The sequence below is a fragment of the Pseudophryne corroboree genome, chromosome 4 (assembly GCF_028390025.1).
Source record: "Pseudophryne corroboree isolate aPseCor3 chromosome 4, aPseCor3.hap2, whole genome shotgun sequence".
Lineage (NCBI taxonomy): Eukaryota > Metazoa > Chordata > Amphibia > Anura > Myobatrachidae > Pseudophryne > Pseudophryne corroboree.
In genome coordinates, this window is record NC_086447.1 from 482,046,697 (window position 1) to 482,060,585 (window position 13,889).

Consider the following 13,889-nt stretch of genomic DNA (forward strand, 5'->3'; position numbering starts at 1 on the left):
CCTAGAAATCAGTCTCCCTCCTCCATCCATTTGCAAAAGAGTTTTAATAGGATCAAGAGCAATCAGTGGAGGATGAGGATTGTGCATGACAAAGCTGTAAGTTACGGAAGAACATAGAGTTCTGGACCCCAAATTCATTATTAATAAGATCAACATTTTTAAGAACCCCATTACTAGAGAAATGGTGAGTAGAGGAGACCTCCTCCCTCCACCTGCCCCCCCTCCCCGATTCCAGTCAGTGATGGACGACTATCTAACAGAACCAATTCTTCGAAGCGCGTGAGTGTGCATGACCAACGGGGCTTTCATGAAGTAACTGCTGTAATACTGTTATAATCTAGGACGATCCTGGCTGTCCTCAGCTAAACCCTAATCCTGTAAATGCAACAATTGAGAGGCCATGTAGTAGAGATGAACCAACACAGTAATTTTAATGTAATAATCACTCTTTTTTTTTTCTCTGTTAAAACAAATTGGGACATTTAAATGTATTTTGTAATTGATCCTACTGACAAAATTATGTGTGATACAAAAATGTGCCTGAACCAGCATTAACGGTTTTGCTTTTATTATATAACTTTAAACAGGGCACTGGGGTCTGATACAGGAGGTTCTACCCGGAACCCAGCATCTCACTGTGGCATAGTAGGTGTGAAACCAACGTATGGCCTTGTTTCTCGCCATGGACTTATTCCCTTGGTAAACTCCATGGATGTACCCGGGATTTTAGTTAGATGTGTGGATGATGCTGCAACTGTGATTGGTAATTTACTTTAAAACTGTATCTGATTTTCTAGAGACCATATAAAATAGTGTATCTGAAACAGATCTTTTTGATTTTCAGGTGTGCTGGCGGGACATGATCCACAAGACTCCACAACAATCCAAGATCCCTTTCAGTCATTCACACTTCCAGATGCAATAGATGTGACTAATCTCTGTGTAGGAATCCCAAAGGTAATAGATTCCAGCACAATGAGGTCCATCTAAGTTCACTAATGTCTTCAGTTGCCCTTGCTTAGAAAGGAACAAAATGCAAATCTAGGTGGCGCTCATATACACACTGGTACAGAGCAAACTTCAATAAAAAAAGTTGTATTAATGTAGCACAAAGAATAAGTAATAACTACCGGGAGAGAATCAATAAAAGTCAACATGTATCAAGCAGTAATGCATGACTATATGGATATAATGCAAAGTCATTAAACATATGAAAAACAGATACCTTGCCCGTAATTTCAGTAATATTTCTCAGCTTCACTTAGGGGGACATTTACTAAGCAGTGATAAGAGCGGAGAAGTGAGCCAGTGGAGAATTGCCCATGGCCACCAATCAGCACTGAAGTAACATCTATAATTTGCATACTATACAATTATACAGAGCTGCTGATTTGTTGATGGGGCAACTTCTCCACTGGCTCACTTCTCCGCTCTTATCACTGCTTTATAAATGTCCCCCTTAGTATAGTTAATCTCCATAAGTGATAGGAGAGTTACAATATATAGCAATAACCACTGGTATACAGGATGGTAAAAGTCACTCTCTGATCTGCTCATATATTTAGCGAAAGGGTGATATTAGTATACACATATAATATGGATACGCCACTTACAGCAACGACTGTGGAGACTCTCAGGTCTAATTAGTCAGTCTCCGTGCAGTCAGCAGAGTGAATAATGTGATGAACTTCACCAGCACTACAGGCAATAATGATGGAAATGGCAGTCCTCTATGCTGCTGTGTGTCCTGCCCGTCAGAAGCCCACCGGGACCAGCAGTGCAGTGAGGGTGTCGGCACAGCAGGGGAAGGTATAACATTTCCCAGATGCTCAGGGGAATTACTGGTGAGCAGCAAGCCGTTTATGCAGCCTGTAATGAATCCGTGGTCCAGACGGTATTAGTGGCAATGCACCATGGGGACCCCAATTGGGTTGCTGAACCAAGCAAAGGCAGGCACTCTACGATACAACTGGCAGGTCCATGTAGTTCAATAACTTCAATGCGGAGCATTTTTCTGCCAGTGGGGCAGCTTTCTCAAGAAACAGATATCCTGTAGTTCCTAATGGCACGATTAAATACCTTTTAAATGGGAGGCAGTCACCGCTGGCATTAATTATACCCCTTTCAGACTGACCAATATTTCCCGGGTTATTGCACATGAACGCGTATCAACCGTGGAATTTTTTTTTTAAATCATGTCATTTTTTATTGAGTTTTAGTTTAAGTACAAACAGAAACAAAGTAACTTACAATACATTACAATACATTGGTCATTTGCTGTAAAGGCGATTTACATTTCCATATGCTAGTTTTGCAGTGATGTTTGATATGAACTAAAATAATCTCAGTGTCTTGAGTGATAGTATTACTAAGAGAAGAAATGTGTTCAGCTAACCACAGTTATCACACTAAAATAAATTGAAAAATATCAGATTACCTGGTAGAAATATTGCAGCTATAAGCACCATTAAACCAATACTATATACAAAAGAGACAGTCATAAATACATATGCAGGAGCATAAATACAGAACATACTACTAAAAGGTGTGAGAAGGTGTCGGCCCCGGCCCAAAGGACTATACACTCTGTACTTCAGTGGGTTCAGTCATCTCTCCAGCCAAGTACGACTTGGTCCACCTGTACATATGTTTTTTATGTTTTATGACTAAATTCACCAGAGCCCTCCATTCTAGGGGACTGGGAGAGTCCTCCGCAAGCCAAGAGCGTGCCACAATAACTTTAGCAAGCGTGGATAAGCATAGAACATACTGATATGTGACCAATGAGTGAGTTTCCTCTAGGTCCAGACCAAAAAGACAAGCCCTAGGATCCAAATGAGGAAGAGATGGGTTAGTAGCTAATATATCTGACCAAATTTGAGTCCAGAAGTTGTAAACTTTCGGACATTCCCATAACAGATGCCAGAACCCAGTGTCCGCCATCTGGCATTTAGGGCACAAAGCATTAGATCTCAGGCCAGCACGTTGGAGAAGCAGAAAGAAATTACCTAAGTAATAGGCCCGGCGCAAATAAATGAGATGTTTGACCTTTGGGCAACTGTTTAAAGAGATAGTTAGTCCCTGGAAAGAGCAATACAAAGAAATGAGTATACAGCGCTAAAAACTGGATATGGAATACTATGTGTATTTTATTACATAAAAATTAGTTGCAGAAAATGAACAACTATTATTAAAAGTAGAATGTATATTGGATTCAAATTGCAACATTAGGGCAAGCACAGCAATTTCTTTGGTAGATTACCACACAAGGAAGCCGGGCATATTCATATACAGTAAGTCCATGGAAAGATGCCACAGTCCTGGGGATAGATTCAATACTGCCAAGTCACAGTCCACATGAAGTTTAGAAACAGACCTTTGAATGCTTGATTCCGGACAGAGCTTAGTCCTATTGAAAGCTAGGTCTTGTGCACCTTTGCGGATGACTGCAGATTCCCCGTTTAGGCGAACTGATGGACTTCTAGGCTTCTAGCTTGACCAAGCTGTTGGTACAGCGAAACGCATTGGTGAAGAGGAGCCGGACACCAGTGATTTTCCATCCATACTTGGAATACGCCTAAAAGTCCATCAGAAGTCTATCCAGACTTACAGTGGCTACGTTTGATGGCTTGGAAGTTGAGAGGGAAATTCTAGCTAGGAAAGGTCTTCCCTCCAAGGTCATTTCCACCATGGTCCAGGCCAGGAAGATGGTTACGTCAAAACATTACCATCGTATCTGCAAAAATATGTTTCCTGGTGTGAGGGTACAAAGGTTTCTCTTACGTCCTAGAGGATGCTGGGGACTCCGTAAGGACCATGGGGATAGACGGGCTCCGCAGGAGACATGGGCACTTTAAGAAAGACTTTAGGATTTGGGTGTGCACTGGCTCCTCCCTCTATGCCCCTCCTCCAGATCTCAGTTGATTACTGTGCCCAGAGGAGACTGGGTGCTTTTCAGAGGCTCTCCTGAGTTTCTGACAGAAAGTATTTTGTTAAGTTTTTTATTTTCAGGGAGCCTGCTGGCAACAGACTCCCTGCATCGTGGGACTGAGGGGAGAGAAGCAGACCTACTTCTGTGAGTTGAAAGGCTCTGCTTCTTAGGCTACTGGACACCATTAGCCTTCAGGGGGATCGGTACACAGGTCTCATCCTCGCCGTCCGTCCCGGAGCCGCGCCGCCGTCCTCCTCACAGAGCCTGAAGGTAGAAGCCACGTGAGTATGAGAAGTTAGAAGACATCAGAGGCGGCAGAAGACTTCACTGTTCTTCACTGAGGTAACGCACAGCACTGCAGCTGTGCGCCATTGCTCCCATTCACCTCACATACTGTGTCACTGTAAGGGTGCAGGGCGGGGGGGGGCGCCCTGGGCAGCAAATAAACCTCTCCTGGCAAAAGATGGGTATATACAGCCGGCCACTGTATATACCTACGAGCCCCCGCCATAGTTTTGTATTTTAGAGCGGGACAGAAGCCCGCCGCCGAGGGGGCGGGGCTTTTCCCTCAGCACTCACCAGCGCCATTTTTTCTCCACAGCACCGCTGAGAGGAAGCTCCCCGGACTCTCCCCTGCTTAGATCACGGTGACAAGAGGGTTTTAAAGTAGAGGGGGGGGCACATAATTGGCGAATTGAGTATAAAAGCGCTATCTGGGTAAACATAAATATTGTGTTTTTGTCCTGGGTTGTTATAGCGCTGGGTGTGTGCTGGCATACTCTCTCTCTGTCTCTCCTAAGGGCCTTGTGGGGGAACTGTCCACAGATAAGAGGGTTCCCTGAGTGTGTGGTGTGTCGGTACGTGTGTGTCGACATGTCTGAGGTAGAAGGCTTTTCGAGGGAGGAGGAGGAGGAGCAAATGAATGTGGTGTCGCCGTCGACGGCGCCGACACCTGACTGGATGGATATGTGGAATGTTTTAAGAGCCAATGTAAATTTATTGCACAAAAGATTGGATAAAGCTGAAGCTAGGGAACAGTCAGAGAGTCAACCCATGCCTGTACCTATGTCGCAGGGACCTTCGGGGTCCCAAAAGCGCCCACTATCCCAAATAGTTGACACGGATACCGACTCGAATTCTGACTCCGGTGTCGAATATGATGATGTAAAATTACAGCCAAAGGTGGCTAAATGTATTCGATATATGATTATTGCAATCAAAGATGTTTTGCATATATATGTATAAGGGAAAGAAAACTGAGATAAATTTTCCCCCCTCACATGAGCTGAACGAGTTCTGTGAAAAAGCTTGGAAATCTCCAGACAAGAAACTGCAGATTCCCAAAAGGATTCTTATGGCGTATCCTTTCCCGCCAACGGACAGGATACGGTGGGAATCATCCCCTAGGGTGGACAAAGCTTTGACACGCTTATCCAAAAAGGTAGCGCTGCCTTCCCAAGATACGGCTACCCTCAGGGATCCTGCTGATCGCAAGCAGGAGGTTACCCTGAAGTCCATTTATACACATTCAGGTACCTTACTCAGACCGGCTATTGCGTCGGCATGGGTGTGTAGTGCTGTAGCAGCATGGACAGATACCTTATCAGCGGAATTTGATACCCTGGATAAGGATACCATCCTATTGACCCTAGGACATATAAAAGATGCTGTCTTATATATGAGAGATGCACAAAGAGACATTGGTCTATTGGGTTCGAGAATCAACGCTATGTCGATCTCGGCTAGAAGAGTCCTTTGGACCCGACAATGGACAGGTGATGCCGACTCCAAAAGGCATATGGAGGTTTTACCTTACAAGGGTGAGGAATTGTTTGGGGAAGGTCTCTCGGACCTGGTCTCCACTGCTACGGCAGGCAAATCTAATTTTTTACCTTATATTCCCTCACAACCTAAAAAAAAAAAGCACAGCATTATCAAATGCAGTCCTTTCGATCAAATAGAAACAAGAAAGGCCGTGGATCGTACTTTCTTGCCAGAGGTAAGGGCAGAGGGAAAAAGCTGCACAACACAGCTAGTTCCCAGGAACAGAAGTCCTCGCCGGCCTCTGCAAAATCCACCGCATGACGCTGGGGCTCCACTAAGGGAGTCCGCCCCAGTGGGGGCACGTCTTCGAATTTTCAGCAACAATCTGGGCCCACTCACAGGTGGATCCCTGGGCAATAGAAATTGTTTCCCTAGGTTCCAACTGGAATTCGAAGAGCTGCCTCCTCGCCGGTTTTTCAAATCGGCTCTGCCAACGTCTCCTCAAGAACGGGAGATAGTGTTAAATGCAATCGACGAATTGTATCTTCAACAGGTGGTGGTCAAGGTTCCCCCGCTTCAACAGGGCAGGGGATATTCCTCAACCCTGTTTGTGGTCCCGAAACCAGACGGTTCGGTCAGACCCATTTTAAATTTAAAATCCCTGAACCTATACTTAAAAAGGTTCAAATTCAAGATGGAATCGCTCAGGGCGGTCATCGCCAGCCTGGAAGGGGGAGATTTCTTGGGATCTCTGGACATAAAGGATGCATACCTTCATGTTCCCATATATCCACCTCATCAGGCGTATCTGAGATTTGCGGTACAGGATTGTCATTACCAATTTCAGACGTTGCCGTTTGGGCTTTCCACGGCCCCGAGAATTTTCACCAAGGTAATGGCGGAAATGATGGTGCTCCTGCGCAAGCAAGGTGTCACAATTATCCCGTACTTGGACGATCTCCTCATAAAAGCGAGATCAAGAGAACAATTACTGAACAGCGTGTCACTTTCACTGAAGGTGTTACAGCAACACGGCTGGATTCTCAATATCCCGAAGTCGCAGCTTGTTCCTACGACTCGTCTACCCTTCTTGGGCATGATTCTGGATACGGACCAGAAAAGGGTGTATCTGCCGATAGAAAAGGCTCAAAAACTCGTTACTTTGGTCAGGAACCTATTGAAAACAAAACAAATGTCAGTGCATCATTACACGCGAGTCCTGGGAAAGATGGTGGCATCTTACGAGGCCATTCCATTCGGCAGATTCCATGCACGGACCTTCCAATGGGACCTACTGGACAAATGGTCCGGGTCGCATCTACAAATGCATCGGTTGATCACCCTGTCCCCCAGGGCCAGGGTGTCTCTCCTGTGGTGGCTGCAGTGCGCTCACCTTCTAGAGGACCGCAGATTTGGCAGTCTGGATTGGGTCCTGGTGACCACGGACGCGAGCCTCCGAGGTTGGGGTGCAGTCACACAGGGAAGAAACTTCCAAGGACTTTGGACAAGTCAGGAAACTTGTCTTCACATCAACGTCCTGGAGCTAAGGGCCATATTCAACGCCCTTCGTCAAGCGGAGACTTTGCTTCGCGACTTACCAGTTCTGATCCAGTCAGACAACATCACCGCAGTAGCTCATGTAAACCGCCAGGGCGGCACAAAGAGCAGAGTGGCAATGGCGGAAGCCACAAAGATTCTACGCTGGGCGGAAAACCATGTAAGCGCCCTTTCAGCAGTGTTCTTTCCGGGAGTGGACAACTGGGAAGCAGACTTCCTCAGCAGGCACGACCTGCATCTGGGTGAGTGGGGACTTCATCAGGAAGTCTTCACACAGATTGCAAGCCAGTGGGGCCTGCCCCAGATAGACATGATGGCGTCCCGCCTAAATAAAAAACTGCAAAGGTATTGCGCCAGGTCAAGAGACCCTCAGGCGGTAGCGGTGGACGCACTAGTGACACCGTGGGTGTTCCACTCAGTATATGTTTTTCCTCCTTTTCCTCTCATCCCAAAGGTGTTGAGAATAATAAGAAAAGGAGGAGTTCGGACAATTCTCATTGTTCCAGATTGGCCACGAAGGGCCTGGTACCCGGAATTGCAGGAGATGCGCACAGAAGATCCGTGGCCTCTTCTTCTAAGACAGGACCTGTTGCAACAGGGGCCCTGTCTGTTCCAAGACTTACCGCGGCTGCGTTTGACTGCATGGCGGTTGAACGCCAGATCCTAGTGGAAAAGGGCATTCCGGATGAAGTCATTCCTACTCTGATAAAGGCTAGGAAGGATGTGACTGCTAAACATTATCACCGTATATGGCGTAAATATGTTGCTTGGTGTGAGGCCAGGAATGCTCCTATGGAAGAATTCCATCTGGGCCGTTTCCTTCACTTTCTACAAACTGGAGTGAATTTGGGCCTAAAATTAGGCTCCATTAAGGTTCAGATTTCGGCATTATCCATTTTCTTTCAAAAAGAATTGGCTTCACTTCCAGAAATGCAAACTTTTGTAAAGGGAGTGCTTCATATTCAGCCTCCTTTTGTACCTCCGGTGGCGCCTTGGGACCTTAACGTGTTTTTGAGTTTCCTTAAGTCGCACTGGTTTGAACCACTTCAGACAGTAGAGTTAAAATATCTCACTTGGAAAGTGGTCATGTTGTTGGCCTTAGCTTCGGCTAGGCGAGTGTCAGAATTGGCGGCTTTGTCTCACAAAAGCCCCTATCTGGTTTTCCATATGGATAGGGCGGAATTGCGGACCCGTCCTCCATTCTTGCCTAAGGTGGTGTCATCCTTTCATATGAACCAACCTATTGTGGTGCCGGTGGCTACACGAGACTTGGAGGATTCCGAGTATCTGGATGTAGTCGGCTTTGAAAATTTACGTGGCCAGGACGGCCAAAATCAGAAAAACTGAAGCGCTATTTATCCTGTATGCAGCCATGGCGCTCCTGCTTCAAAGCAGACTTTTGCTCACTGGATCTGTACCACGATTCAGCAGGCGCATATGACGACTAGATTGCCGTTACCTAAATCAGTCAAGGCCCATTCCACTAGGAAAGTGGGCTCTTCTTGGGCGGCTGCCCGAGGGTTCTCGACACTACAGCTGTGCTGAGCGGCTACTTGGTCAGGGGCAAACACGTTTGCGAAATTCTACAAATTTGATACCCAGGCTGAGGAGGACCTCCTGTTTGCTCATTCGGTGCTGCAGAGTCATCCGCACTCTCCCGCCCGTTTGGGAGCTTTGGTATAATCCCCATGGTCCTTACGGAGTCCCCAGCATCCTCTAGGACGTAAGAGAAAATAAGATTTTAAACCTACCGGTAAATCTTTTTCTCGTAGTCCGTAGAGGATGCTGGGCGCCCGTCCCAAGTGCGGACTACTTCTGCAAGACTTGTATATAGTTTTGCTTACATAAGGGTTATGTTATGGTTGCTTTCAGTTTCCGACTGAAGCTATGTTGAATTTCATACTGTTAACTGGTTAGTTTATCACAAATTATACGGTGTGATTGGTGTGGGCTGGTATGAATCTTGCCCTTGGTTTAACTAATATCCTTTCCTTGTACTGTCCGTCTCCTCTGGGCACAGTTTCTCTAACTGAGGTCTGGAGGAGGGGCATAGAGGGAGGAGCCAGTGCACACCCAAATCCTTAAGTCTTTCTTAAAGTGCCCATGTCTCCTGCGGAGCCCGTCTATCCCCATGGTCCTTACGGAGTCCCCACCATCCTCTACGGTCTATGAGAAAAAGATTTACCGGTAGGTTTAAAATCTTATTTTCTCCCGTGGAATTTCAAATTGTTAGTTTTCTACTTTTCCTGCAAGCGGGAGTGGATATGGGCCCATGGTTAGGCTCCATCAAAGTTCAGATTTCTGCGCTGTCTAGTTTCTTCCAGAAACAACTTACCGTGTTGCCTGAAGTACAAACTTTCTTTAAGGGACTTCTTCATTTGCAACCGCCTTTTGTATCTCCCACGGCTCCGTGGGACCTCAATTTGGTTCTGTCCTTTCTCCAATTGGACTGGTTTGAACCCTTACATAGGGGGGAGTTAAAATTTCTCACCTGGGAGGCGGTGATGTTATTGGCATTGGCGTCTGCCAGACGGGTGTCTGAACTGGGGGCCTTATCCTGTAAGAGCCATTATTTGGTATTTCACGAAGACAGAGCGGAACTTAGGTCCCGTCCTCAGTTCTTACCAAAAGTGGTGTCAGCCTTTCATGTGAATCAACCTATTGCTGTTCCGGTGTTGTCTGACGCTTCCGTTGGTCCTGTGTCCCTGGATGTGGTCAGGGCCCTGAAGATTTATGTCAAAAGGATGGCTTGGCATCGGAAATCTGACTCGCTGTTTGTCCTTTATGATGCCTCCAAGGTTGGTCGGCCAGCTTCTAAGTTATCTATTGCTCGTTAGCTCTGGTTGGCCATTCAACAGGCATATACTTCGGCGGCTCTGCCCTTGCCGACGTCTATTCAGGCCCACTCAACGAGGTCGGTGGGCTCTTCCTGGGTGGCTGCCCGGGGAGTATCGACCCTACAGTTGTGCTAAGCTGCTACTTGGTCTGGTTTGACCAGGCTCCAGTGGACCCGATCTATACACCATGGTACTAAAGTACAAGACCCCAGTATCCACTAAGGACTAGGAGAAAAGGAATTACCGGTAGATATTAAATTCCTATTTAAAACTACATTTCAATAACCCTTGTAATGCAGATAAACACGACAGCTAAAATCCGTCTCAGATATTACCCTATTCAATTCTATTCCTGAATTATTTAACCCCATAGTGCTCATCACAGTCATCACAGGCTCTATGGGGTTAAATCATGCAGGAATGCTGAATGTTAATAAGGGTGCGCACTATAAGAAGAATTGTCAGTTGCGGTACCTGTTCCTGGCGGTCATCATGGGAACTTGCATTTGTCCAGCATGCTGCTTTAATATGAGTAGCATGAAGGTACATATTAGCTTTTTTTTTCTTCTTTGTGGTATTACTAATTATGAGATGTACACCACCCAGAATAACTGCTGCCTTCTCCTTTCTTTCTTAAATCTTTGCATTGCCAACTATTAGGCTTGTCAGTATTGTAAATTAGCTGAACAGTGGTCTTTAAATAGTAAATCCATTGTATTTGTTTAAACGAGTTGGGATCGATATGCCGGCGTTTGGGCTGCCGATGGTTAGCCGACCGCGGCATCCCGATGCTCAGAATCCTGACAGGGGTCCGCAATGGTGCCCTAACCCTCCCTTCAAGTAGCCTAAACCTAATCCCTTCCACTCCCTCAGCCTAACTCTAACCCTCCCTGGTGGTTCCTAAACCTAACCCCCACTCCCTGCAGCCTAAACCTAACCTCCCCGCAGCGAAAGTCTAGCTTACACCTCCCCCCAACGCAGCTTACCTCTCCTACTGGCTGGCACACGATCGTTCTGGATTCCGGTGCCAGGCTTGTGACCCCATTCGGGATGCCAGTATCGGCATTCCGCGTATTGTCGGGATCCCGGCATTGGCATTTCGACTGCTGGGATCACGTTTAAACAAAGTGACTGCCTAATGAAAATTTATTTTGTTTACATCATATTTTATTATTCGCTTTCTCAAAGTGAAATTAAAAAAGAAAATATGAAAACTCTTACACCTCGATGTAAGAGGCATCTAATCATGTCTTTGAAAGTTGATACAGCGCCTTGCTAAAGTATTCCTCCCCCCTTTACATTTTTCATGTTTTGTTGCCTCACAACTTGGAATTAAAATGAATTGTTTGAAGGTTTGCATAATTTTATTCACAGGCCATTCCAACACATTTAAATGTTTCCCCTTAAACCACTTGAGTATTGCTTTAGCACTGCGGTGGCCAACCCGCGGCTCTCGAGCCGCATGCGGCTCGTAAGCTCCCGCGACGCCTCCCGCTGCCCTAGTCTGCAGTGCTCGGCACCGGCCCGTGAGCCAATCAGAGCTCGCGGACCGGCAGCCAATCAGGAGTGTTAGCTGCCGGTCCACGAACTCTGATTGGCTCACGGACCGATGCCTAATTAGAGAGAATCATCGCCGCCGGAGAGTGGAGACTAAGGGGCAGGAGAGGCGCACACTGCGCTCTCCTCCCCTCACAAGCAGCAGACTGAGCAGAGCAGCAGCACTTGGGGGGGCGCAGTGTGGGGACATGTGTATCTTACACTGGGGGCATATCTGGCACTGGGGGGACGTGTTTCTGGCACTGGGGACATATCTGGTCCTGGGGGAACGTGTATCTGGCACTGTGGGCATATCTGGCACTGGGGGGACATGTGTTTCTGGCACGGGGGCAGTGTATCTGGCACTTGGGGCATATCTGGCACTGGGGAGACGTGTAGCTGGCAGTGAGGGCATATTTGGCACTGGGTCATATCTGGCACTGGGGGGACGTGTATCTGGCACTAGGGGCATATATGGCACTGGGGAGACGTGTAGCTATCAGTGTGGGCATATCTGGCACTGGGGGCATATTTGGCACTCGGGGGACATGTGTATCTGGCACGGGGGGGACATGTGTATCTTACACTGAGGGCATATCTGGCACTGGGGAAATGTGTATCTGGCAGTGAGGGCATATCTGGCACTATGGGGACATATATGTATCTGGCACTGTGGAGGAATATATATATATCTGGCACTGTGGGGACATGTGTATCTGGCACTGGGGGCATATCTGGCACTGGGGGGACATGTGTATCTTACACTGGGGGCATATCTGGCACTGGAGAAATGTGTATCCGGCAGTGGGGCATATCTGGCACTGGGGAGATGTGTATCTGGCAGTGAGGGCATATCTGGCACTATGGGGACATATATGTATCTGGCACTGTGGAGGAATATATTTATCTGGCACTGAGGGGGCATATATGTATTTGGCACTGTGGAGGCACCCATTTTTTGGTGTTTTTATATGTATGTGGCACTGTACAACATGACTAAAAATGGGGTCATGACTCCTACAAACGTCAAACCGAAAGGTGTGCGCAATGAAAATGGGGTGTGGCTTTGTGACAACTATGCCACGCCCCCATTTTTGCTTGTGCGCCTTTGGCGCGCGCATGATATGGCTCTTGCCCTTGACTACAAATCTTTTCTAGCTCTTTGCCACTGACTGGTTGGCCACCCCTGCTTTAGCAGTATGCTTGGGTCATTGTCCTGCTGGAAGGTGAACCTCCGTCCCAGTCTCGAATCACAGGCAGACTGAAACAGGTTTTGCCCAAGAATTCCCTGTATTTAGCACCATCCATCTTTCCCTCGACTCGAAACAGTTTACCAGTCCCTGCTGCTGAAAAACATCCCCACAGCATGATGCTGCCACCACCATGTTTCACTGTGGAGATGGTGTTCTTGGGGTGATGGGATGTGTTGGGTTTGCGCTAGACAAAGCAGTTTCCTTGGTGGCTGAAAAGTTAAATTTTAGTCTCATCTGACCAGAGCACCTTCCTGCATACATTTGGGGAGTCGTCCACATGCCTTTTGGCAAACGCAAAACGTGCCTTCGTATTTTTAACACTAAGTAATGGCTTTTCTCTGGCCACTCTTCCATAAAGCCCAGCTCTATGGAGTGTACAGCTTATTGAGGTCACATGCACAGAGTATCTGCTGTGGAACTCTGCAACTCCTTCAGGGTTACCTTTGGTCTCTGTGCTGCCTCTCTGATTAATACCCTCCTTGCTCAGTCCTTGAGTTTTTGTGGGCGGCCCTCTCTTGGCAGGTTTGTTGTGGTACCATGTTCTTTCCATTTGAAGATGATGGATTTGATGGTGCTTCGGGAGATCTTCAAAGATGTGGATATTTTTTTTATAACCCAACCCTGACTTGTACTTCTCAACAACTTTGTCCATGACTTGTTTGGAGAGCTCCTTGGTCTTCATGGTGTGATGCCTCTTGTTTAGTGATGTTGCAGCCTCTGGGGCCTTTCAGAAAAGGTGTGTTTATACTAACAGATCATGTGACACTTAGATTGCACACAGGTGGACTTCATTTCACTAATTATGTGACTTCTGAAGGTAATTGGTTGCTCCAGAACTTTTGAGGGGCTTCATAGCAAGGGGGGTGAATACATATGCACATGCCAATTTTCAAATTTTTATTTCTAAAAATTATTTTTTATATAGATTTTTCTTATTTCACTTCACCAATTTAGACTATTTTGTGCAGATCCATCACATAAAATTCAGATAAAAAAAATAAAAATAAATTA

The 13,889-nt window shown here is 46.6% G+C and overlaps 1 protein-coding gene across 2 annotated transcripts in view; it reads left to right on the forward strand.

The window, feature by feature from the left end:
- The window catches only part of QRSL1 (glutaminyl-tRNA amidotransferase subunit QRSL1), a 175,368-nt gene that overhangs the window by 119,787 nt on the left and 41,692 nt on the right, over positions 1 to 13,889 (forward strand). For both annotated transcript variants that reach the window (XM_063917063.1, XM_063917062.1), the window contains exons 6-7: positions 588 to 763; positions 845 to 957. In XM_063917063.1, coding sequence (XP_063773133.1) covers positions 588 to 763; positions 845 to 957 — 289 coding nt within the window. The remainder of the gene's footprint in view (positions 1 to 587; positions 764 to 844; positions 958 to 13,889) is intronic.